Genomic DNA, 25,726 nt, shown 5'->3' on the forward strand with positions numbered 1-25,726 from the left:
AGCCGGGCGGACCACGCCGGAGGAGCACTTCCGCTGGGCGCGCACACTTCCGGCTGCGTGGAACCAATGAAAGAGCGGCGCGGTGTTCCCTTCGCTAGCTTCCGGGCCGAGGTTGTCTGCTGGAGGACTGGGGCGGTTTGGCCTGCGGGGCCTGGTAAGCACCCCGCACGCGGTCCTAGGATACCCGCCTTTGGGAACGTTAGCCTAGCACCCCTTATTGTGCCAAGCAAAGGGGAAAGCGCAGTGGCTGGGCCTTTAAAGTCCTTTGTAACGGTCCCTGGAGCCAGGTCTTCAGAGTCAACTCTTGTCCGTTCATTCCCCCTCGGAACCAAAAAGTTGGTAAAATGTCCTGTGACCTTGGTGCAGGTCAGTTCACACTTTGGGATGTCCTGGGAGTTTCCTCTCTAGAGGTGTCTTGAGAGCAGGCGCCCGTGCGCTTAGAGGGACGTGGGTGAGAGGCAGTGGGGGGAAACGGGCGTTGTGAGGTACTCCCCGTTCCCTCCTAAATTCTTTCCAAATATGGGAAAGATCAGATCCACTTTACTGACAGCCGTTTGTCAAAGCCTTTGAGAACTAGGAAAATATCTGCTGGATGGACTTTAAACGTTACTCGGGAACTGAGTGCAAAAGCTTTGGAGTGATTCCATCTTCCTGAATAGGTACTATAGTGATCTACAGGGCATTGGGTTTTGTGGTAAACTTCGTTCAAAGACAGTATTAAAATTTGTATTTCATTCCGTCAGTTCGAACTTCAGACTTGAATTATCATAGCGCTCTCCGGGGTGTATTGCAGCCCCTTTGCCTCGGCTGTTTGTCATTGCTGTTTGTTGCAATGTGGAAACGGCCTTTCTAGACAGCTATTCAGCCTGCTTTGCAAAAATGCTTCCGAGTCAAGCGTGTGCCTGTTGTGTTGATGCAGCTGTCTTTGATTTTCCATATGAGAATGTGTGTCAGCTTCTTAGGCGAAATGCACCGAGAGTGTAAGGAAACTTCATTCTGGTGGTACTAGACTTGAAGCCTGAGTTGTGGGAACTTTTCAGCCAGAAGCTCACATTGGGAGAGGAGAGAGAAGAGGAAGAGGGCAACAGTGAGATTCGTGGTGCTGGAGAGAAAACTCAGTTGTAACTCGGCCGCATAATGCCCTGGGTTTGGTCGTCAGCACCAGGCAAACTGGGAGTGGTCCTATACTCTGGGGTAGAGGCTGGAGGCACCAAAGTGAATTCTAGAACAGCCTAGAATGTGTCTTTTGGGGGGTGGGGATGCAGAGGATGACAGGGTTTCTCCGTGTGGCAGCCCTGGCTGTCCCGGAACTAACTTTGTAGACTAGGCTGGCTTCAAATTCTTAGAACTCTGCCTATCTTTGCCTCCCAAATGCTGGGATTAAAGGCACCACTGCCAGCTGAAATTTTGTCTTAAACAAAATTCAGCCAAACAGCAGCAATTAAAATTGAGTGCAATAGTCCACACCTCTAAATTCAGTGTTTGGGATGCTCAGGCCAGATGACCAGGAATTCTGGGCTAGCCCAGGCTATATGAGACCTTATCATTAAAAAAAGAAAAGAAAGAAGAAAAGAGACACATTCAAAGTCAGGCATTGTGGTATATGCCTTTAATCCCAGCAGTCAGAAGACAGAGGCAAGCAGATCTCTGAGTTCAAGGCCACCCTGGTCTACAGAGTGAATTCTAGGACGTTCAGGGCTGCATGGTGAGGCCCTGGCGAGAGGGGGGTGTGCCATTTGACTAGCTCAGGAATGGAGGTATGTCACCATATGCTTCATCCTGGGTATTGTTCCCAGAACTATGGAGTGATGGGTGGAGAGAATCAGTCCTTTTGAACGTTACTCAAGTGGTTTGGATTTTTAAAAATTTTCTAGTAATATGAATGACAATTCTCAGAAATTTTTTTAATGTAAACACAGGAAAGTGGCCTGTTCGGCTTGAGGTCACCACTATGCATCTGGGAGTTTTGCCCTTGTAAGAAAACAGGATAAGGAAAAAAGCCTATTCCAGACAGTTCTACCAGGAGATGGAAGAGAGAGGTTTTTTGGTTTTTTGAGACAGGGTTTCTCTGTAGCTTTGGAGCCTGTCCTGGAACTAGCTCTTGTAGACCAGGCTGGTCTCAAATTCACAGAGATCCTCCTGCCTCTGCCTCCCAGTGCTGGGATTAAAGGTGTGCGCCACCAACCGCCCGGCTACTTCCTTAGATGATAATCCTTTCAGGCACTGTGGCTGGCTTGAGTGTGTGCAGTCTTGGGTGTGCAGGGAAGGTCCTGCCTTCTATGTGTTGCTTCTTCTTGGTCAGTGACAGTCTGACAGGACAGTTCTATGCCAAGTTTTCTTCCGTGCCTTTGGGGTCTTGTGTTGGGTTTATGATCTTGAGGCAGGAGACTGAGAGGAAATCAGGAAGGAGGAATGACGTGTTGGGAAAGTCACTGTGGAAGACAGAACTAAAGAAAGCCACTTCTGCAGTGGGAATCCTAATAGAGAAGCTAAATAAACATGGGCTTGGCAGGAGTTTAGGGGACTTCAGCCTGGACTTAGTGTGAGAGCTGAGAGAACCAAGTAGGGACATGCTGGGGCAGATGGAACCTGAGTGGTGGGAAGGACCACAATCCAAAGGTTTTCTGGACACTTGGCCCACCATTATTATTTATTTATGTGATGTTGGGGATTGAACCCAAGCCTAATGTTCTACACCTAATGCTTGTGTTGAGCTTAATTATTTCATTAATATCTGAGGCAGAGTTTTCATGCAGCCCCGCTTGGCCTTGAGCTAGAGATGTAATGACATTGAACTCCTGATTCTCCTGCTTCCACCTCCTAAAGTCACTACCCGTCCTATTTATGCAGTGCTGGGGGTTGAGCACTGTAGATCTCTAGTCCCGGGCCTCTTTTCTGTGTCCGCTAACAGATAGCTTGTACCATTGTAAGTCTTGCAGTCATGGGTAAGAGCTTCTATTTTTAGAATTAGCCGTGTTTCTCCAGTGGTCAGGTCCTGGGCAGATTAATCAACCTCTCTAAGCCCCAGCGTCTCCATTTGTAGAGATGGTGGGTTTGGGGATAGTCCCACCTCATTGTGTTGTCAGGTTCCATGAGTGCATAGGAGATGCTTGCCTTCTTCTGCCTTCTGAGTACTGGGATTAAAGGTGTGCACCACCATGCCTGGCTCTCTGTGTGATGCTTTCTATTAAGAATCTGTGGTTGCTGGTCAGCTGGGGCAAACAGCCACAGTTAATAAGAGATCAATGCCATTGATGTGAAATTTGTGCTTCAATGGGACAAAGTGTTTGCTCAGGTAAAGTACATGGAGTTGTAGTCCAGAGGGATCCAAGACTATACTCGAGCTAGCAGCTGAAGGTGGCAATGTCTGAGGGTCTCTCTGAGGTCCTGTTTCCTTTTAAGACATAAAAAGCTATAGGGTTCAGCCAGGCAGTGGTAGCACATGACTAGTCCCAAAACTGGGGAGGCAGAGGCAGAGGCAGGTGGATCTCTGTGAGTTCGAGGCCAGCCTGTTCTACAGAGTGAGTTCGAGGACAGCCAGGGCTATACACTAAAACTCTGTCTCAGAAAACAAAAAAAGACTTGAACTTTTAAAGAGACTTAGAATTTTAAAAGTATTGAAGATTTTAAAGACAGAGAATTGTGAAAGTTGGCTGATGGTTGTATTGTAATATTAACTTGAGACTTTGGGGCCAAAGGTCATGGTTTAATGTGTGTTTGCATATCAAGTAGAAAAGGGGTAAAGGTTCATGATCACCTGTAACTGTTAACTGCCACAGCCTAGAGCCATCTGAAAGGAGCAACTTGATTGAAGAATTGCCTGGACTGGATTGGCCTGTGGGTTTGTCTGTGGGGGACTGTCCTGTAGATAGAGGAGGACACAGTCCCCTAAGCAGCACCATTCCCTGCCAGGTGGTCCTGTGTGTACAGGAAAGCCTGCTTGGCCTAAGCCATGATTGAGCCAAGCAAGCAGCATTCCTCAATAATTTCTGCTTCAGGCTCCTACTTGAGTTCGTGACCCAACTTCCTTCAATGATGTACTGACCTGGAAATAGGAGGCAATAAACTTCCTCCCCGAGCTGCTTTGGTTAGAATGTTTGTAACAGCATAGGAATGAAACTCAGACATGGCTACACAATAATTGGCTGTAATGATGTGAAAGATTGTTGTAATCCACAGTCTCTTTACCCAAAAGTTCCCACAACGTAAAGAGTCAATAAATTGATGCTGTTGAAATGAATGGTCCGAGTCACTGTGTCCTTGTGAAGCTTCGCTCTGCGTTTCTGAGATAAGTGACTTCCCTTCTTATGTCCCTGCTACTTTCTGTGGCCATCATCCGCTCAGAGCCTAACTTGCATGACAGGAAACGGGTTTCTCAGAAGCCAGTGCCACAATCTCCTTTGGGTATATTTGTTGGTGATGGCAATCCTATGATGTCACTTGACCAATTCATTTCCCACTTCCTCAGCGCTCATTCATGTTTAAAAGCAACTTTCTTCCACAATGGCTGGTCTTGGCATGCTTCTATTGTGGCCATGATTTGCAGCCGACATTTCATGTAGAGTGGCAGCTAAGATAGTCTTGTGAGATGGTGACAGCATTGGCAGTGCTGCTGAGACAGCTCAGTTGACCCAGGCATGTAACTGAGGCAGGAGACCAGCAGGACCCTCAGGCCGGCTTTAGATGGTTGACTTTGCGTCTGGCTTTGGACAGGTCACTTTAGACAGCCAGATGAGCCCCATGCCAGAGAAAAGCACTGCAGGACAAAGCACAGGGTCTAGTCAAGGTGGAGCAGAACTTGACGTTAAAAAAAAACCATACCTTCTCAAGGAAGCTTCTTTTGCACTGATAGCACTGATTGCAGACTTAGAGTTGAGAAGAGACACAGAGGGCTTCGTTGACAGCCCTCTCCTCCCACCTTCCCATCTCACCCCCACCCCTGAAAAAGAAGTCTAGACAGGAAGCCATAGAGAACTCTTCAAAGTTGTATGAGGGTGCTGAAGTGTAGCTCCCACACCTGCTAGCTTCTGGCAGGGTAGGGGTGGAGAAGGACTCGGATCTCTTTAAGGGGCTGGCTGCAGGGATTTTGGCGCCGGGATTTTGGCCATGCCCAGGGAGTATAAGGGAAATGCAAATTAGACTTGGTATTTTTTCGGTTTTTTTGTTTTTTGTTTTTTGAGGGGGGTCATAAGGATGGAGGAGCAGACCTGGGAGGACTGGGAAGTGAGTGTGATGGGGTACATTATGTTAAATTCACAAATATTCAATAAAAATATTATGTTGGAAAGATCTCTTCAAAAGTTCATACACATGGGGCCACATATATAAAATGCTTGTTGGTCATATGCCCAACAGTATCCTCTTGTCTCCTCCCCTTCCGTCAAAACCCTCCTCCCCAGCAAGTCTCCCTCACTCTCCTTTTGTTCTCTGTGGCCCAGAGGCTTTAATTAAGGTGTGTGAGAAAGGAGGGGGGAGGGAGGCAGGAGGGAGGGAGGGACGGGGGTGGGGGGGAGAATGCAAGAGAAACTTACCAGTGGGTACACCAATGAGAATTCTGACTTTCTCTCCACCAGAAACCGTTAACTGCCTATAGCTCTTTGGGGAGGGTGGAGCCTTGTGGGCCCCTCTTCCGTCCACAATGATGGAATGTTGAGAGGCCCAATCCTGCACAGCTAGTGATTGCTGCTGTGAAAAGCTCTACCTTAGACAGGGTTTCTCTGTTATGGAGTTCCTGGAACTTATAACACTATGTAGACCAGGCTAGCCTCAGACTCACAGAGACCCACCTACCTCTGCTTCCTGAGTACAGGGTATCATATGCCTTAGGTGGGCCAGGAACTGGTTGAACTACTGATGCCCCTGCTGCACCTCTGGAGTGTGGGTTACCAGCCTATGTGCCACCACCTGGGCATAGTGACTGAGCCCGGGACCTGTGCTGTGCTAGGCCAGCACTCTCCCCACTGAGCTACATCCCCAAGATGCTTTGTATCCCATCCCAAGCCCCCCATTCCTGTGTGGCTCTGTGGTCTCTGAGGGTCTGCAGTCAAAGGAGCCAGGGCTCCTTACCGTGTAATGATCCTAGTTAAGTGGTCTTCTCTTGAGGGTCTGCAAGTGTCTAACCCGGATGGGGTCTTGGGAAGTTTGACTTACCTGTGGATACCAGGCTGCCCACTGACAACAGCACAGACAGGTAGTACAGTTCAGGGCTGGTTTTCTCCTGTATGAAATGTAAAAAGTACCATCAGAAACACCATTATTGTTTAGCCAGTGGTGACTGGTTTGGGTTTTGTTTGACTTTTTGTTGTTTGTATTTTCAAGACAGGATCTCACTATGTAGCTCTGACTGTCCTGAAACTCACTCTGTAGACCAGGCTACACAAAAACTCACAGAGATCCGCCTTTCTCTGCCTCCCGAGTACTGGGATGAAAGGCGTGTGACTCCACCGCCCGGCTTTCTTTGGGTTTTGGTTTAGTGTATCTGTGTAGGCGGTCTACCCAGAGTCTGCTGTCCTGCTGCTCTGCCTCCCAAGTCCTGCAGTCACAGGCACGTGCTCTGCAGGAGTCTTGTCACATTTATTGTCAGTAGTTACCAAAAGGGTTTTTAGGGCCAGCAGGAGGGCTTAATGGGTATGGTACTTTGAATGTAATTGGTCCCCATAATCTCACAGGGAGTGGTCCTATTAGGAGGTGTGTCTTTGTTGGAGTGGGCATGGCCTTGTTGGAGGAAGTGTGTCACTGAGGAGGTGAGCTTTGAGGTTTCCTATGCTCAGGACACCACCCAGTGTCTCAGTTGACTTCCTGTTACCTGTGAAATGTAGGATATCAGCTGCTACTCCAGCACCATGTCTGCCTACACTGCCATGCTCCCCACCATGATTATAGTGGACTGGACCTCTAAAACTGTGAGCCACCCCAATTGAATGTTTTCTTTATAAAAGTTGCCATGGTCATGGTGTCTTTCCCAGCCATAGAAACCCCAACTAAGACAGTGAGTGGGTAAAGGCGATTGCTGCCAAGCCGGATGACCTGAGTTCAATACTGCATGGTGGAAGAGGAACATCTACTCCTCAGAGTCAGCTTTGACCTCCACTTGCTTGCCATGGCTTAAGTTTCCAAGTACACATCACGAACACACACAATAGTGATATAGTTTTAAATTTTTTAAAAGATAAAATTCTACTAAAGTAGAAATCACAATAAAAAAATTCTCGGCCAAGTGTGGTGATGCAAACCTTTGATCCCAGCACTCTGGAGGTAAAGGTAGGTAGATCTCTGAGTTCTAGTCCAGCCAAGGCTACAAAGAGAGACTCTGTTTCAAAAAACAAACAACAACAAACAAAACAACAACAAGACCACCATCACCACCAAAAACAACCAAAATGTTATTTGGGGATGTTTTTAGGATCATGCTGGCATAACCCCGGGTCTCACCCATGCTGCGCATGTTCTCCACCAATGAGCTACAACCCATACTCTTTTAAAAAATAGTTTCTTCTTTCTTGTGCATGTGTGTGCATATTCATGTGTGTGTGAGGGTGTAATGTTTGTGCAAGTGTAAACCTGCATGTAGAAGCAGGAGGATAGCTTCAGGTATCATCCTCAGGAATGCTGTTTAACTCGTGCCGTTAGTCTAGGCTAGCAACCCTTGACCCCCTGGGATCCGCCTGTCTTCACCTCTCCAACACTGGAATTACAACATGCACCAGCACACCCAGCATTTCCATCTGTCTTCTGAGGATCAAATCCAGGCCTTGTGTGTGAGGCCAGTGCTTCACCAGCTGAGCTCTCCCTCCAGTCTCTAGGATGTTTTTGTCTTTCCTAAAGTAGCTGCGTTGTGCATAGATGAGGAATTCCATGCATGCATATTTCTATTTTCTGCGTAAATAAATAGTAAATATTGAAAAGTCATGATTGTTTGTAACCAAGCTTTCAGAGTATGATGAGCCTCTTAAAATTCTTAAAGCCAGACGATAGTGGTGCACGTCTTTAATCCCAGGACTTGTGAAGCAGAGATCTGCCTGAACAACCAGGACTACACAGAGAAACCTTGACTTAAAAAAACCTTAAAAAACAAAACAACAAGCCAGGACCAGACCAGAGAGATGGTTCCCTGGGTGAGTGAGTGCTGCTGAGCCTGACAGCCCAAATATCCCTAGAGCCCATGGGAAAGATGGAAGAAGAGACCTGGCTCCTGTAATTGTTCTCAGGCCCCTTCAAATATTGTGGCATGCATGCAATCACACACACAGATAAATTAATGTTAAAAAAGAAAAAAGCATACACAATCTGATGCCAAGACTGTTAATAGCACGGTGCACACTCCTTCACCAAAGGACCCAACAGCAAACACTGAGAATGCTGTCCTCAGAGCCTGCGGGGCTGGCTCCATCTGCGTAAGCAGTATGATGAGGCCTGGAAGGACGGGATGGTGTGCTCAGAGACATGCGCTTCTTCCTTGTTTTGTTTTTGTATCTTGTAACACACTCTCTCAGTGCTGGGATCACAGGTGTGCACCCTGTGCCCACCCTCAGAAACAACATCTCTTGTTCAACATGACTTATTTTTATATTTATTATGAAGAGAGAGATGAATCAAAATGGAGATCTGTGTGTGGGCACAAGGACCACTCACTGGCTGTATGTGGCAGGAGATCAGGAGACAGCATTGTGAAGTCTGTTGTCTCCTTCTTTTTACTTGGGATCCCGGAATAGAACTCCAGTTGCCAGGCCTGCCCAGCAAGCAGCCTTTACCTGCTGAGCCAGTGTGCTGCCCCAACACTATTACTGAATAAATAGCTAAATCCATAACTTTATTATAATTGTATAGGCTGTTGCAGGTCAGGTACGGTGGCACAGGCGTGTAATCCCAGCATTGAAGGCCGAGGGGCAGGAAGATTACCATGAGTTTGAGGCTAGTTGGAATATGCAGTGAATTCAAGACCATCCATCTCAAGAAACTGACACCCCACACCCCACCCCCAAAAATGAGGAGGGTGAAGAAAGGAGAAAAATGTGAGTCCAGTGAAATACTAGATTCGGCTTCAGTTTCACATTCTGATTGTAGGATAACTATAAGGGCTGCTAGCCAAGGGATTTAAGAGTCTCTTCATTCAGGGTTTTGTTTCATTTTTAGTGATGGTGCCAATCAAACCCAGGGCATCACACATAGCAGGCGAACATTCTGCCATTGATCTACAACCCAGCCAACCACCGGAGTTTCCAGTGTCATTTTCTTAGGTGCCAGCCTGTGAACATCCCCAGAGCAGAAACCTCTTGGCTGCTTCTGTCCCCACAGTGGGTACCAGATATAGACACCTGCTGAGCACCCACAGGCAGCTGCACACTTACCCAGAGTGAAGAAGGTGAAGACGATGCTGCCAACCAGGTTGGCCAGGAGAGGCTGACTGCAGTGCCGGGAGGATCTGGGCCTACAAAGCAATTCACAGGCTGCTACCCTTCGCCCACCACTCGTTACAGAGCCCTCCGTGTCTGAGGCACATCAGGAGCTCCCTCCCTGCCCTAACTACGCTGACAGTGGCTTCATCTTGGCTTGATAATGAGTATCATTCGTCAAAGCTGGGAAATAATGCTGAGGTTTGCTAATCCTTATTTGATGGTTTGGGAAAAAGCGCTTTGTAGAAATTCTGGCCTTTGGGAGTAAAGATCTGTGCTGTGTTTTGTTCAAACCTCCCGTGGTAGACTTGTGTTGAGTAATTCCACCAGCTCGCACCTTTGCATCCCCACCAGGCCAGTGAATTCTCAGTTTTCAGAATTTTGAACAATTTTCACATTTTTAAGATTGTGACTCTTTAAGCAAATAGATTGTGTTTGCTTTGTTTCCTCAGTGACAGTTGTTAGTGGACGGTGTCTACCCACTACCAATGTTAGTGGACGCTCTCTATCCACTACCATTGTTAGTGGACGGTGTCTACCCACTACCATTGTTAGTAGATGGTCTCTGGCCTCCACTGTGATTAGTGGACAGTCTCTGGCCTCCACCGTGGTTAGTGGATAATCTCTGGCCTCCACCGTGGCTAGTGGACAGTCTCTGGCCTCCACTGTGATTAGTGGACAGTCTCTGGCCTCCACCAGGGTTAGTGGACGGTCTCTGGCCTCCACCGTGGTTAGTGGACGGTCTCTGGCCTCCACCAGGGTTAGTGGACGGTCTCTGGCCTCCACCGTGGTTAGTGGACGGTCTCTGGCCTCCACCGTGGTTAGTGGACGGTTTCTGGCGTCCATCATGGTTAGTGGATGGTCTCTGGCCTCCATGACTAAGCTCTAGCACTGAATTGTATCACACATCAGCTCAGAATCCAGTTGATTGATTGAGTGTGCCTGCTTTCCCCTTGGCCCTGTATTCATTAGCTAACGCTTAGGCCCTTGGGACCGGCCTCTGGGGAATCCATGAATAGAGACATTGGTGCCCTCACAGTCTCTTATACAGGAAGTCAATATGTGTTAAAGTTAAACTTGATCTGTCCAAATCTCTGCAACCTTCACCCTACTGAGATTTCAAGAATGCAGAGAGGTGGACTTGACTGCCACCAATAACAGGAGCAGAGACAATGGGACAGGCAGCACTCAGGCGTGTGACAGGAATCCCAAGGAACACCCTCACCACCCCACAAGTAAGGCCTGCCTGGGCTGAGACTCACCTTAGCAGCGGGCACTACCCCGCAGGTAAGGCCTGCCTGGGCTGACTCACCTTAGCAGCACATAGAACTGGAGCGTCAGGGTGCTGATCCCAAACAGGAACACCACCACCTGGCTGCACGGCAAAGGGACAGCAAGTACACCTTTATGACTTCAAGGAACCAAATTCAAGTTGTTTCATGCTAATTAAACCACAGGGAGGGTTTTAAACCAGGCAAGAGTGAATTGCCATGCACTGCAGTCTCCAGTGAAACGTACCTGTTAATACCTAAGCAAAAATTCCTAGCTGCCATTAGTGAGCTCGCTGGGAAATCTGGGGGACCTTGATTCCGTTACCGTAGTTAATATCAGGAAGCAACATACAAGTAGTAAGAAGTATTCATTCAAAGTAAGCATAAATAGAAAAGCAAAACTAAAAAGTTATTATTTGAATTGGATAAATATATTGAATATCTTATATGTGCTATCTTATTCAATATTCACAAAGTTCTGTAAGGTAAGGACTATGCCACTCCCCCTTGCCCTTTTCTTTTTCTATTTTCTTTTTTTACAAATAGGGCTCATTACATATCCTTGACTGGCCAGAAACTCCCTATATAGACCAGGCTGGCCTTGAACTCACAGAGGCCCGCCTGCTTCTGCCTTCCGAGTGCTGGGATTAAAGACAAGCACCACCACATGAGCATGTACACATGAGTGTGTATCACTTTTTTAAAGACTGAGTCTTACTATGTCCCCATGTTTGCCTTGAGCTCATAGGCTAAAGCAGTCTTCTGCTTCAGCTTGCCAAGTACTGGGACTAGAGAGGAACATGTCACCAAGACTCGGACAGCCTTGCCCCCTGCTGGTGTCAGCCACAGTGTGACTGACAGACCCAGGTAGCTTCCCTGCCACAACCTGTAGACCAGATGGGAATCAGGGCTAGCTGCTGCAAACGCTGGTTTTTACATAGTAGTCTGACCCCTCCCCCATAGCCATTTCCACTGTAGCTGTAGGGCCGAATGACTTTCGGATGTTCATAGAAAACAATTATTGCACCTTCAGGTGAAGGTGCTCAGTAGATACCTTCAAAATCTACACTATTTAAAACAGCTGCAGCAGCAGCGTCAGAACAGACATGGGATCATGCTTCAGGTTACTGGTTTGAAAGAAATAACGTCCTGTTAGAGGGTGGTGTGGCTGGGCAGGTCCTTTAACAGGGGGCCAAATTGGCTTCAGACTGAGCATCCGGAAGTGGGAGTAGGAGAGCCCAGCCCAATCACGGTGCTCTTTGAAACAGCTGTAGTTGTGAGTTAATGTTTTCCAAGGTGTTACATTAACGTTTCCACCACGGTGTCTTTAAAACTCAAAAGATGGGTGAATTACAAGTAAATTTTAGTTAAACTTGAAGACGACCCCAGGAAGCAATGAGCCTTTTGACGCAGTGTGCTGGGGAGGAACACTTACAGCCTGAACCGATGGGACCTCGGCAGCCAGCAGTGCAGGTGGTAGGCTGTGTGCACCAAACAAAAGTGAATCATGGCGACCCTGGTCCAGTGTCGTTCAAAACAGTTCTGTCTGAGATTCCACACCCATCCGTCACCTCCATGTTGGGATGGAGCTCTCTGTGGCTTGGAGGGTCGAGAGACTCGCTGAGATGACTGAATTCGTGAGGCCAGGATGGACATCTGAGACAGGTCACCAGTGTGACAAAGGACAAAGACTTCCTCCTGTATGCTTGAGAGATCAGCTTCCACCAGCCTCCTCATTCCCCAAGGGGAAGGAAACCTGAGCTCATCCCCAAAGTAGAGTGGGGCTGGGAGCGTTTTGTTCCGTCTCTGTTTCAGGACCCCAGCTGGCTCCTTGACTCTCCCACACTGTGCTCTTAGCCTTACCTTCCTTCCACTCTTCCACCCTTGGGGCATAATGTCTGACTTGAACGTCCCCTGGGCTGGCAGACACCCCAGTTCCCTAGGCCACGGTTCTATGGAGATGCTGCCTATTTTTGAGACAGGATCTTCTAGGTTGGCTTTGAGCTTCTGATCCTTCTTTTTCTTCCAGCTCTCCAACAGGTACTTCGTATAGGAAATGGATAGAGCTAACACAGAAGGGGCAGGGTTTGGGAGCCCTGGTTTTGTGATGAAGAGTGAGAAGTGGGTCTTTGAAATCCTGTTGTTTGTTTGTTTGTTTTGGTTTTTCAAGACAGGGTTTCTCTGTAGCTTTGGAACCTGTCCTGGAACTAGCTCTTGTAGACCAGGCTGGCCTCAAACTCACAGAGATCTGCCTGCCTTTGCCTCCTGAGTGGTGGGATTAAAGGTGTGCGCCACTTCAGCCTAGCTATCCTAACTGTTTTAACTCATTCTTTTTCTTGTTTTGGAAAGTGGAGGGAAGCACTCCTGGGGATTGTCCCTAGGGTATCCTGCACCTGCATGTGGGGCAATCACTGGATTGCTGAGCTACTGTCCCAGCCCTTAACTCATTTAACAACATACTAACCATCAGTGACTCTTCTGAATTTTCTGTCCACGCTTAACAGTTTTCCTGTGTCTTTTGTAGTATGGTTTTATTGGTTGGTTGGTATGTGTATATATGAAGGTACACATGTATGTACGTGTGCGTGTGGGAGCCAGGGTCGGTATCTGATGTCATCCTCAATAGCTGTCCATCTTAACTTTTGAAATGGGGTCTCACACAGAAGTTAAAGCCTGTTGGTTGAACTAGACTTTCTGACTCCTCCCCTAGGGCTGGGATAGGTGTGCACTGCCAACCTAATGCCCACCTGCATGTGAGCGAGCGACTGAAAGTGTATATGCATGCATGTAGAAGTCAGAGGTCAGTGTCAGCTTCTTCTTAATCCCTCTCCACCTTCTTCTAAGTCAGGGTCTCTTAGTGAACCTGGAATTTACTGGTTTGGAGAGACTGGCTAGCCAGAGATCCCTTGACACCCTCCTGTCTGTGCCTGTCTTTTTTATGTGATTCTAGAGATCAAATTCAGGTCCTCATGTTTGCATGATTGACAAGCACTTTACTTACTGAGCCGTCTCCCAGCCCGAGTTGTAGTGTTGTTTTGTTTGTTTGTTTGTTTTTGAACAGGGTGGGAGGGATTGGAAAGTTTTTTTGAGGTGAGGTCTTGGTCACTTGTTCAGGCTCCTCTCAGACCCCTGCCTCACCACACCCACCCGAGCAGCTGGAGCTCAGGGGCTGTTTGGTTTGAGGGCCTCAGGCATGCTCATCTGTGTTCCCACTGACTACGTTGTTGTTTCTCTTGTTTCTTCAAGAGCTATATAAATTACTTTTTTGTTGTTTTGATTGTTTGTTTTGTTTTTCGAGATAGGGTTTCTCTGAGTAACAGTCCTAACTGTTCTTTTTTTTTTTTTTTTTTTTTTTGGTTTTTCGAGACAGGGTTTCTCTGTGGCTTTGGAGCCTGTCCTGGAACTAGCTCTGTAGACCAGGCTGGTCTCGAACTCACAGAGATCCACCTGCCTCCACCTCCCAGCTATAAATTACCTTTTTTGTTTGCTTGCTTGTTTGTTTGCTTGCTGTGCAGGGAATTGGACACCTCCTATATGTTAGGTAAGTGTTCTGTCACTTAGCCCTGTGCATTACTTTAAAAAGATTGTCTCCATTACAAAGCCTGTGTGACGTCATCCATCAGTAAATATTCATTTCTTGTGATTCAGGACCACCTGTGGGTTTGCCGATCACGTGCTTCTGTTGTCACCTGGGCTTGCTGTGGGAATGGTCATCTTGGCTGTGGCTTGGCCGGCCTCTGATGGCTGCAGTCACATATTGAGAGGTCAGCTGTCTTACCAGCAGGGCTGGGGGGGTGGGCACGGCTGTCATCCCATAGCAGCCTAGCATGGCCTGGTTTCCATGGTAGAGGCAGCCGCGGAAGACAGGGACATCTCTGCTACATTTTAGGTGTTGTCTGACTGTTTCCTCAGAAGCCCATGTGCGGAAAGCTTGGTGTCCGGTGTGGCCATGCTGAGGTGTTGCCGTGCTGAGGTGGTACCTGGTATCCGGTGTGGCCGTGCTGAGGCGGTGCTGTGCTGAGGTGGTACCTGGTATCCGGTGTGGCCGTGCTGAGGCGGTGCTGTGCTGAGGTGTTACCTGGTGTCCGGTGTGGCCGTGCTGAGGCGGTGCTATGCTGAGGTGGTACCTGGTGTCCGGTGTGGCCATGCTGAGGCAGTGTCGTGGTGTCCGGTGTGGCCGTGCTGAGGCGGTGCCTTCAGGACAGGTGCCTGGTGGAAAATAAGGAGGTCAAGAGGCTGACTTGGTTCTCAGGAGAGCAGGGTTTTGTTCTTTTGTTTGTCTTTTTTGAGGTAGGGTCTCTTTGTGTAGCTGTGGCTGTCCTAGAACTCACTCTGTAGGCCAGGCTGGCCTCAACCTCAGAGATCCACCTGCCTCTGCCTCCTGAGTGCTGGGATTAAAGGTGTGCACCTTTGTTGAATTTGGCTCAATTCAGGAAATAACCAGACCAGCTTAAAGATAAACAATTATATTTTTAATTGTTATAAGGGGAAACTCACACCACAAGAATGAGAAGTCCGAGTTCCACTGTTTCCAGCGGGAATTACCCAGAGAGAGCATGTGCACCTGGTCTGTCCCAGTTTTCTTCCTGGGCTCCAGGTAGCCACGTCTTAAGAGGCTCCACTTCTTTTTGTTTGTTTGTTTGTTTGTTTTTTTCGAGGCAAGGTTTCTCTGTGGCTTTGGAGCCTGTCCTAGAACTAGCTCTTGTAGACCAGGCTGGCCTCGAACTCCCAGAGATCCACCTGCCTCTGCCTCCCGAGTGCTGGGATTAAAGGCGTGCGCCACCACCGCCCGGCTGAGGCTCCACTTCTTAAAGGTGATTGGTTAACAGAGTTCCCTCATCACACCTTGTTTCAAAGTTGGGCCACAGCATAGGCTCGGCCCTGTCTGCACAGGGCTTGTCCACTTTTTCTTTCTCCACCATGTGATGCAACCAGGATGCTGGTGCTATGTTCTTAGGCCTACAGAATCTCTTCTTTAAAATGTACCTAACCCTTAGTTATGACGCCACATTTGTGATCCCAGCACTTGGAATATGAAGGCCAGAGGATCAGGAGTTCGAAGTTATCCTCCACTACAGAGCCAGTTTTAAGCCAGCCTGGGCTATGAGACCTTGTCTCTGTCTCCTCCTGTGTCCTTCTCCCACATTCTGAAACTAGGGACATGCTGTCCTCTAGCATGTTATTATGTGTTACTATGATATAATGGCCTCAGCGCTAGGCTCAGTTAACATGCCCTCTTCTGCTCTATTCTTTTGGGCAAAGCGAATCATAAGGAATAGAGTTAATCCCATTCCACTTGGTAGGAACTTCACGCTTATATAGACAGAGGTCAGAAAGTGAAGCCAGTTCTGCAGTTCATCCCCATCGGTGAAGTGGAGTATTTGCCTTTTTGCAGGGAGAACATGGCGGATGTCAAGAGATCTATAAACAAGCTTGTTTCCTTTCTCCTTTGTAGACGACAGCAATGGTGTCAGAGGTCTCCATTTAGATCGGCAGCTACAACTTGTTGCCATGGACACGTCCGAGAAGACCGATGTGGTTCTTCTGGCCTGTGGCTCTTTCAATCCCATCACCAACATGCACCTCAGGCTGTTTGAGCTGGGCAAGGACTACATGAATGCAACAGGTAGCTTACAACTAGAGATGGGCTGGAGCGATGGCTCAGAGGGCTTCCAGAGGTCCTCAGTTCAGTTCCCAGCAACCACATGGTGGCTCACAACCATCTGTAGTGAGATCTGAGGCCCTCTTCTGGCCTGCAGACATACATGCAGGTAGAACACTGTATACATAATAAATAAATAAGTCTTTAAAATAAAATAAAATGTGAAAAAATGAATTTAAAAATAAAAAAGAGGGGGCTGGAGAGATGGCTCAGAGGTTAAGAGCACTGGCTGCTGTTCCAGAGGTCCTGAGTTCAATTCCCAGCAACCACATGGTGGCTCACAACCATCTGTAATGAGATCTGGTGCCCTCTTCTGGCCTGCAAGTATACATGCAAGCAGAATACTGTATATGTAATAAATAAATATATTTAAAAAAAATAAAAATAAAAAAGACTATAGATGAAGTAGGGCGGTAGTGGTGCACGCCTTTAACCCCAGAACTCGGGAGGCAGAGGCAGGTGGATCTCTGTGAGTTTGCAGCCAATCTGGTCTACAGACCAAGTTTCAGCCAAGGCTACACAGAGAAACTGTCTCCAAAAGAAAAAAAAAAGGTAGCAATGCATTTAACTATTTCAGTGTGATACCTGACCCTAGACACAAGTGTGTTCCTCTGTTTCCTGGCATAGAGGATTAGCCAAAAAAAAGTCAATGGGACTGTTATGCACAAGTTTCTGCTTCCCAAATGCATATACAGAGCCAGATTTCCAATGCAAATTACATGAGGGTTTTTAATATTATTTCATCTCAAGTTTGGACTCCACCTCCACCACATCAACACAGTGGGTGAGGGAAGTGCAGCCCCGAACCCGGGGAAGGGAAAACACCACAATCCAGGGAGTTCAGTTCTATCATCTTGGGATTGGGTGAGGAATACATAGGGTAAGGGTAAGAACCCATTGGTCAGTTTTGGGGCATGAAAACCTAACAAAGAGCCATAAATTACTGACAAGGTATGTTCAAAGATAGGATGCCTCCCAAGAACATCTGGACCTCGTTAAATTTTATGGCCCTGCTCCCTATCTTCTTAATTGGCCATTTTTTAGAGTATCTGTTCAGATTTCTGCTATCACAGCACATTTCTGGAGCTGAGATCTGCTCTCCCCCCAGCTCATTATATGGCTTAAGATGAAGCCCCTTCTTTAAAATGGAGTTTGCAAAGTCAGGTCCTCACAGGGCCAGCAGAGGTGACTCAGCAGGAAAAGTACATGTTATAAAGTATGTATGTGAATAAGGCTGGGCTGGGCATGGTGGAGCTCTCAGCACTTGCAAGTCTGAGGCAGGTGGATCTCTGTGAGTTCCAGACCAGCCTGGTCTATATATATAGCAAGTTCCCGGACAGCCATGACTGCACAGTGAGACCTTGAAGGGTGGGGGGGCATGACTAGCATAAGAAGGGGCAGAGCTGCCGGGCGGTGGTGGCGCACGCCTTTAATCCCAACACTCGGGAGGCAGAGACAGGCGGATCTTTGTGAGTTCGAGGCCAGCCTGGTCTACAAGAGCTAGTTCCAGGCCAGGCTCCGTAGCTACAGAGAAACCCTGTCTCGAAAAACCAAAAAAAAAAAAAAAAAAGAAGGGGCAGAGCTGGGTAGACACTGTCTGGAAAGTTCTTGGCTAGATGTGGTCAAGCACCTAGATGAGAAGAGACAGACCCCGCCTCTGGTCTAGGTGAACAGGCAAATTGAGTCAGGCTCTTAACAAGGGAATTCAATAATTCTGCTTGGAATTCTGACCAACAAGAACTCTAAATATAAGTCATGTCAGCAAACCCAGAGTGCGTGTGTAAGGGGTGTGGGGCTTTAGTTGGAGAAGGTGGAGGTTGTGTACAGTGTGCATGTATGTGTTCAACACTACAGAATTGTACACTTAAAATACTGTAAATGATAACTTTTGTCATATGTTATTACAGTTTCTTTTCTAATTTAAGAATGTTTCTTTGCATGTGCAGGTGCTGTGTGAGACGTGCTCCACAGGTCGGTTGGAGATGTCTGTTCTCTCCTCTCACCATAGTGTCCGGGGATTGAACTCAGATGATCAGTCTTGACAGCATACCCCTTGACCCATTGAGCCATCTTGCCAGAGTCTTACCACAGTTTCAGTTGGCTACTAATTTGACTCTTTGTTTAAAAAAAAGGGGGGGATTATAACTATAAAATAATATCAGTCATACTTCCTGTCCATTAAATCTGATTTGTTATCCCTAATATCAAGCCAACTCTTTATCCAGGAAAATACAGAGTTATCAAAGGTATAATCTCACCTGTTGGCGACGCGTACAGGAAGAAAGGCCTCATCCCTGCCCACCACCGAGTTATCATGGCAGAACTTGCCACCAAGAATTCCCACTGGGTGGAAGTGGACACGTGGGAAAGTCTTCAGAAGGAGTGGGTGGAGACTGTGAAGGTGCTCAGGTAACCCCGCTACAGTCCACGTCATTGGTTCTCGGGAAGGGAGACGGGACTGGACGCTCCTGTTGCCGTGTTTGCAGTTCTGCCTACTTCTGGTTGTCAGGTCTGTGAGGTGTCACCAAGCGTCTTAGTGTTTTGTTGCTGTGAAGAGACACCATGACCAAGGCTGTGCTTGTAAGAGGAAGCGTTTAATTGGGGGCTGGCTTACAGTTTCAGAGGTTTGGTCCATTATCATCCTGGCAGGGAGCACAGCGGCGCACGTTGTGCCTGACGTGTGCCTGAGTGTAGCTGAGAGCTACATTCTAATCAGTACGCCAAGAGAGAGTCAGGCCTTGGCATATAGGCTTTTGAAACCTCAAAGTCCACCCACAGTGTAGGCAGAGGAGACTGCTCGTTCTTTTTCTGGCCACCCAGCCCTGAATAATCACACAGATATATATTAATTACAACACCATTTGGCCAATAGCTTAGACATATTCCATGCTAACTCTTTTTTTTAAATATTTATTTATTATGTATAAAATATTCTGTCTGTGTGTATGCCTGCAGGTCAGAAGAGGGCACCAGACCTCATTACAGATGGCTGTGAGCCACCATGTGGTTGCTGGGAATTGAACTCAGAACCTTTGGAAGAGCAGGCAATGCTCTTAACCGCTGAGCCATCTCTCCAGCCCCCACGTTAACTCTTATATGTTAAATTAACCCATGTCTATTATTCTGTGTGTGGCTACCGGGTTAAGTTCCAGGAGTCTGTCTCCTTCAGCAGCTACATGAAGTCTCTCTGACTGCCTACTCTCTCTAAATATATCTTTTCCCTCGTGGCTATATTCTGCCCTGCCATAGGCTGAAACAGCTTTATTCATTAACCAATAAAAGCAGCACATGAAGCTAGGTGGTGGTGGCACACGCCTTTAATCCCAGCACTCAGGAGGCAGAGGCAGGCAGATCTCTGGGAGTTTGAGGCCAGTATGGTCTACAGAGCTAGTTCCAGGACAGGCTCCAAAGCTTCAGAGAAACCCTGTCTCGGGGGGGGGGGGGCACATATACAAAAGGCCATCCCCCATCACCACAGTGACATATTTATACTTCCAACAAAACCCCACCTTCTAACCTTTCCAATTCTTTCAAATAGTGCCAGGCCCTAGTGACTAAGCATTTAGATGTACGAGCCTGTGGGGGGCCATTATTTTTCACCGCACCAAGGCTGCTCCTTCTTACAGCAAGTTACCCCAGGCTGTAAAGCACAGCAGCAGAACACAGGCACACCTGTGTGTCTTTCAGCATGGATGAGATATTGACATGTTTGTTCCTCAGAGATATCTCTGTCAGAGAGTAAAGGAAGCCAGCCTGGCCTTCCTGCCTGAAGGGAGAAAGACAGAATTCCTCAGGATATTGTGGTCATCTGTCTTCTTAGCTGTGGAAGAGGGAAGGAGATGGCTTAAAGGGGAGGTTGGAGCGTGGCCTACCCCTCCAAGACAGCAATTATTTAAAAAGGCCAGGGTTCACAGCCCGAAGACATGAAGTCAAGACTCCCTCCCTGCAGCTGTCTCTGGGACAGGGTTCATTCAGAAGCCATCTGAATTGTGGCTTGACAGTTCTCCACTTAGGATCCTGGCTCTTCGTGCTCTTCGTCACCATGTTAAATTAGACCAGATCAGTGAAACTTCCTGCCAGCCAGCCCCAAACTTAGAAATGTCTGAGCTTTGCTTTGTTCTCAGGATTTGCTCAGGGAAGTGTGCTGGATGTTCTGAAGATGCTCCTCTGCCCACATCCCTCTCACAGCAGCTCTCTCTCTCTCTCTCTCTTTCTCTCTGTTTTTGTGTTTGCTTGCTTTTTGTTTGTTTTGGTTTTTTTGACCAAATATAGAGTTTCTCTATATTAACAGCTCTTGTCCTGTAACTCACTCTGTAGACCAGGCTGACCTCAAACTCACAGAGATCCGCCTGCCTCTGCCTCCTGAGTGTAGGGATTAAAAGTGTGTGCCACCACGGCCTGGCTTATCATTTTTAATAAGGAGGAGTGTTAGGCATTGCTTGCCCAGGATCCAGCCCAATCTTGTGTGGTGCTTCCTGGCGCACACAGGAGGCTCTCCAGACCTCCGTGCTCAGACCTTTGAAACCATCCCAGTGAAGGAAGTGATGTCTCTTTATAGTCTTGAGAGAGAGTTAAGGGGCTTTCTGGAAAACCTTTGTCTAATGCCTGTTCTTAGGATTCTCATTCCTCCAGACTGGCTGAGTAAGGTCAGAGAAGGCCACAGAAACCCTTCTGGGCACTTTGGATGCAGTGTCCTTGCTAGTTGAGATCCACATGTTAGAGACTGGGGGCTGCAGAGTGGCCCTGCACCGTCAGAGCAGGACCTGCTGTGGGTCCTGGAGGATGCTGCGGTGTGACCGTGGCATCGGTCTCATCCACAGAAGCCCAGCCACACAGGAAGTTCCATGAGGAGCATGGGCTGGTGTTAGGGTAGGGTGGGACATTGAACCAGAAGGTGAAAGCTACCTGGATGTGTCGGGGCTCCCTTCTCGGCATTGACAGGAAAGCGGTCTCCCTGCTAATGGAAAACCTCTCCTTGGGGACCGTGCTCTTGTTCCAGCCCCGCTCATCCCTCTCTGGCCCCGTGGTAACTGGTGTCTCTACGTGTTCAGTGTGACTGTTAGTCTGGGGCGGGCTAAGGGCGTGGAGGGTTGCCCACTGTTGGCTCTAGAGGTGTGGTCCATACTGTGGGGGCAGCTTCGCACTGATGGAAGGCAGAGAGCCCCTGCTGCCAGCCTCGGCTCCTGCAGTGCTGCTTCCTTTGCCGGCCTCAGGCACTTGCCCCTCCCAGTCCCTGTGCTTGCCCTGTTCTTCACTACAAGATCGGGCCGTGCTCTTTAGTGGGCAAAGGTTCAGGCGCTAGTCCAGAGCACTGCACTCAAATCCCAGTTCTGCTGAGCATAAGCTAAAAGACTGGGCAGTGTAACAGCTCCTCTCTCAGTGGGGCTGACGGTAGCGCCTGTTCTCATTCAGTTGGTGAGTGTCAGGAACTCTGCTCCAAGCAGGCCTGCAGCTCTTTTTTTTTTAAATGATTTATTTTTATTTTATATGCGTTGGTGTTTTACTTGCCTTCATGTCTGTGTGAGGGTGTCAGATACCCCGAAATTGAAACTATAGACAGTTGTGAGCTGCTATATGGATGCTGGGATTTGAACCCATGTCCTCTGGAAGAATAGCTAGTGCTCTTAACCACTGAGCCATCTCTGGGCTGGAGAGATGGACCTGAAACTCTTTTGTTGTTGTTGTTGTTGTTGCTGCTGTTTTTGGGGTTTTGGTTTTTTGAGACAGGGTTTCTCTGTGTAGCTTTGGAGCCTGTCCTGGAACTTGCTCTGTAGCCCAGGCTGGCCTCGAACTCACAAAAATCCGCCTGTTTCTGTCTCCCGGGTGCTGGGATTAAAGGCGTGCGCCACCACCGCCCAGCAGACCTGCATCTGTTCAGTCTTCATCTTCCTCTCCATCACTACATGAGGAGTTGAGGAGATGGGGTCAGATGGTTGTGAAGAGGAATAACCACTAACTCCCCTGTCGCAGCGCTCACACAAGAGTGCTTCAGAGAGCACGCTGACTTCAAGGAATGTTCTTTTTAAAAATTTTATCTTTATTTAATGTACATTGGTGTTTTGTGTATGTGTATATTTGTATGAGGGTGTAAGATCCCTTGGAACTGGACAGTTGTGAGCCACTATGTGGGTGCTGGGAATTGAACCTGGGTCCTCTGGAAGAGCAGCCAGTCCTCTTAACCACTGAGTCATCTCTCCAGCCCCCAAAGAACATTCTTTTGTTTTGTCATCTTGTAGACACCATCAGGAGAAACTGGCAACTGGCAGCTGTGATCACCCACAAAGTTCACCTTTGCTGGACAGGCCTGGGCGGAAGAGGAAGTGGGCTGAACAAAAACAGGATTCTAGTCCAAAGAAGCCTCAAGAGTCTAAACCAACAGGTTCGTGGTGTCTTATCAGGATCCAGCGGTTGCTCAGACTCCACAGTAGAGACCCCTGGGTAGTTTTATTTTACTCCATTGCTGCTGGATTCTGATGGTCGGGAAGGATGGAGTGGTTCTGGGGTAGAAGGCAGCAGATCTGCTTCTCACACGCACAGGCACGAGCACTTCAGTATGGGTGTTTATTAAGAAAACAAACCTGTCAGGTGGTGGCACTGCCTTTAACCCCAGCACTCAGGAGCAGAGGCACGTAGATCTCTGGGTTGGAGGCCAGTCTGGTCTACAGAGTGAGTTCCAGGACAGCCAGGACTGTTACACAGAGAAACTATGTCTTGGGGAAAAGAGAGAGAGAGAGACAAGAAACCCTGAAGCTCTGTTTGGTTTTCTCTTCAAGGTGTACCCAGGGTGAAATTGCTGTGTGGGGCAGATTTACTGGAATCCTTTAGTGTGCCCAACTTGTGGAAGATCGAGGACATCACGCAAATTGTAGCCAACTATGGGCTCATATGTATCACGCGGGCCGGCAGTGATGCTCAGAAATTCATCTATGAGTCCGATGTGCTGTGGAGATACCGGAGCAACATCCACCTGGTGGATGAATGGATCACCAATGACATCTCATCCACTAAGATCCGGAGAGCTCTCAGAAGGGGCCAGAGCATCCGGTACTTGGTGCCAGACCTTGTCCAAGAGTACATAGAAAAGCATGACCTGTACAGCTCCGAGAGTGAGGACAGGAATGTCGGGGTCATTCTGGCTCCTCTGCAGAGGAACATTGCTGAGGCTAAGCACAACAGTTCCACAGCATGAAGCTATGCTTGACGTTAGATGCTCTTGTGGAGATTCAAAACAACCCAGTATTAGTAACTCAGGGAAGGAATTGCCATCCTGTTTCATAAACTGAGTTTAAAGGGTTTGATTAAAAACTAACAGGAAATTCAGATCAGTTGCTGAGATCAGTGTTTTAGATAAGATCGCTAGAAAAAGAATAATTCCTCTTTAAAATAACAGCTGATTCACTGAAATGAAATCTCAGTCATGTTTACTCTAAATAAGTTTTCTAAGAACAGACACCATGGCTCTACCACGCAAGAGGAGAAGATGTGAAAGCAAATCCATTCACAAGCCTCCCTTTAGGGTCTGGAGAGATGGTCCAGAGTTTACGAGCATGCGATGCTGTTCCAGGGGACCTAGATTCGGTTCCCAGCACCCACACGGCAGCTCCCAACTGGCTGTAACTCCAGATTCAAGAGATCCGATGTCCTCTCTGCCCCGTGGGCTCCAGGCACACGCGTGCTGCAGACATACGTGCACGAGAACACCCACACACAGAAGGAAGAAAAGTCACTTCAGCCAGGTCAGTGATGCACACCTGAGACCCCGGCTGTGTGCTAGGGGCTGACATACAAGATCACTTTGAACCCAGGAGTTTAAGATGACTCTAGACGACATAGACCCTTCCTAAGAAACAAAACAAAATCCTAGCTTTAGCTAGGAAGAGACCTGACATGCTGTTTGTGCTTGGTGCCAGCCATCTTTATCCAGGATAGACAAAGGAAGGGATTCTTTAAAACATCACCTTAGCTGGGGCTGTAGCTCAGTTGCTAGAGCACTTGCCCAGCAGGTCTGAGGCCCTGGGTTAAATACCACATAGCTGGGCATGGCAGTGCACACCTGTGATTCAGGTGCCTGAGGACAAGCAGAAGGAGCAAATGTTCAGCGTCATCCTGGACGGCCTGCAAGTTTGAGACCATCAAGGGATGCTGGAGATTCTGTCTCTATATAAATAAAATAAGAAATAAGTGATCCTGTAAAATGACCAGTGACCAGTGGTCCTCCAGCTCTGCAAAATGAAGGTTGTGAGTACATCCTGAAGAAGTCAGACTATACCACAGTTTTCCTTGCTCCACGGGCGAGATGGCGCAGTGGACAAAGGTACCTGCTGCCAAGTCTTTCAACCTGAGTTCAAGCCCCAGGACCCACACAGTAGCAATAGAGAACCCATTCCTAAATGGTAGCTGACCTGCACGACAGAAATAAAACCAAGCTGGTGAAGCTTTGCCCGGGTGTAGCTGCTTGAAACCCCGCTTTGGAGGCAGGGGTGGGGACAGGCTCTGCTTCAAATGTCGTCTTAGCAAAGCTTTGTTGCTGACTCTTCACCATTCTTTTTAACTCTGGGGACAACTTCAAAGATAATGTCTCAGTGCCTTTAAGAAAATCTCAAAGATGGGCAGTGGTGATGCACACCTTTAATCCCAGCACTTGGGAGGCTCCGTAGAGAAATCCTGTCCCAAAAAACAACAAATAAATGAAGGTGAAGAGCATTCATACTTTAACCAGCCGTTCTCTGTGGGTTTCTTTCTTTTTCTCCCCTAAGACAAGATTTCTCTGTGTAGCCCTGACTGTCCCGGAACTCTGTAGACCAGGCTGGCCTTGGTGACTCTCAGAGACCCTCCTGCCTCTACCTCCCAAGTGCTGGGATTAAAAGCATCACCACCAGGCCGGGCGGTGGTGGTGCACGCCTTTAATCCCAGCACTCGGGAGGCAGAGGCAGGCGGATCTCTGTGAGTTCGAGGCCAGCCTGGTCTACAAGAGCTAGTTCCAGGACAGGAACCAAAAAGCTACGGAGAAACCCTGTCTCGAAAAATAAAAAAAATAATAATAAAAAAAAAAACATCACCACCACTGTCTTCTTCACCTTTATTTATAATTTTATAAAATGTATTTATTTTTTATGTACATTGTTGTTTTGCCCACATATGTGTCAGTGTGAAGGTGTTGGGTCCCCTGAAACTGGAATTACAGACAATTGTGAGCTGCTGTGTGGGTGCTGGGAATTGAACCTGGGTCCTCTGGAAGAGCAGCAGTGCTCTTAACTACTGAACCCTCTCTCCAGCCCCTATCTATAATTTTATAATTAAAAGATGAGTGACACTCCTAAGAACATGAGCCGTGTGAATCTGCATGTCCTGCACCTATGCCGAGGAAGGGTCCATTGCCTCATCATTTTTCTGGTGTTGTT

The 25,726-nt window shown here is 47.9% G+C and overlaps 1 protein-coding gene across 3 annotated transcripts; it reads left to right on the top strand.

Moving 5' to 3' along the window:
* The first annotated feature begins 88 nt into the window (after nt 1-88).
* Nmnat1 (nicotinamide nucleotide adenylyltransferase 1) lies at nt 89-25,198 on the top strand. 3 transcript variants are annotated; one of them, XM_057784135.1, is made up of 5 exons: nt 89-154; nt 16,119-16,289; nt 18,551-18,734; nt 22,562-22,704; nt 23,099-25,196. In XM_057784135.1, the coding sequence occupies exons 2-5, from the start codon at nt 16,175-16,177 to the stop codon at nt 23,512-23,514; spliced, it is 858 nt and encodes a 285-aa protein (XP_057640118.1). In that variant the 5' UTR covers nt 89-154; nt 16,119-16,174; the 3' UTR covers nt 23,515-25,196. The 3 variants fall into 3 exon arrangements, with proteins under 3 accessions (XP_057640118.1, XP_057640116.1, XP_057640117.1); XM_057784133.1 differs by lacking the exon at nt 89-154 and adding an exon at nt 166-366 and having other exon boundaries at nt 23,099-25,197; XM_057784134.1 differs by lacking the exon at nt 89-154 and adding an exon at nt 18,272-18,296 and having other exon boundaries at nt 16,160-16,289; nt 23,099-25,198.
* Nucleotides 25,199-25,726: the final 528 nt, after the last annotated feature.

This window comes from Chionomys nivalis, chromosome 11, assembly GCF_950005125.1.
Source record: "Chionomys nivalis chromosome 11, mChiNiv1.1, whole genome shotgun sequence".
Lineage (NCBI taxonomy): Eukaryota > Metazoa > Chordata > Mammalia > Rodentia > Cricetidae > Chionomys > Chionomys nivalis.

Coding starts and splice junctions, on each gene's coding strand:
- Nmnat1 (XM_057784133.1), top strand. CDS start 345: ATGTCCTGTGACCTTGGTGCAG. Junction 16,290..18,550: donor GGACTACATGAATGCAACAG/GTAGCTTACAAC, acceptor CTCTTTATCCAG/GAAAATACAGAGTTATCAAA. Junction 22,705..23,098: donor TCAAGAGTCTAAACCAACAG/GTTCGTGGTGTC, acceptor TTTCTCTTCAAG/GTGTACCCAGGGTGAAATTG.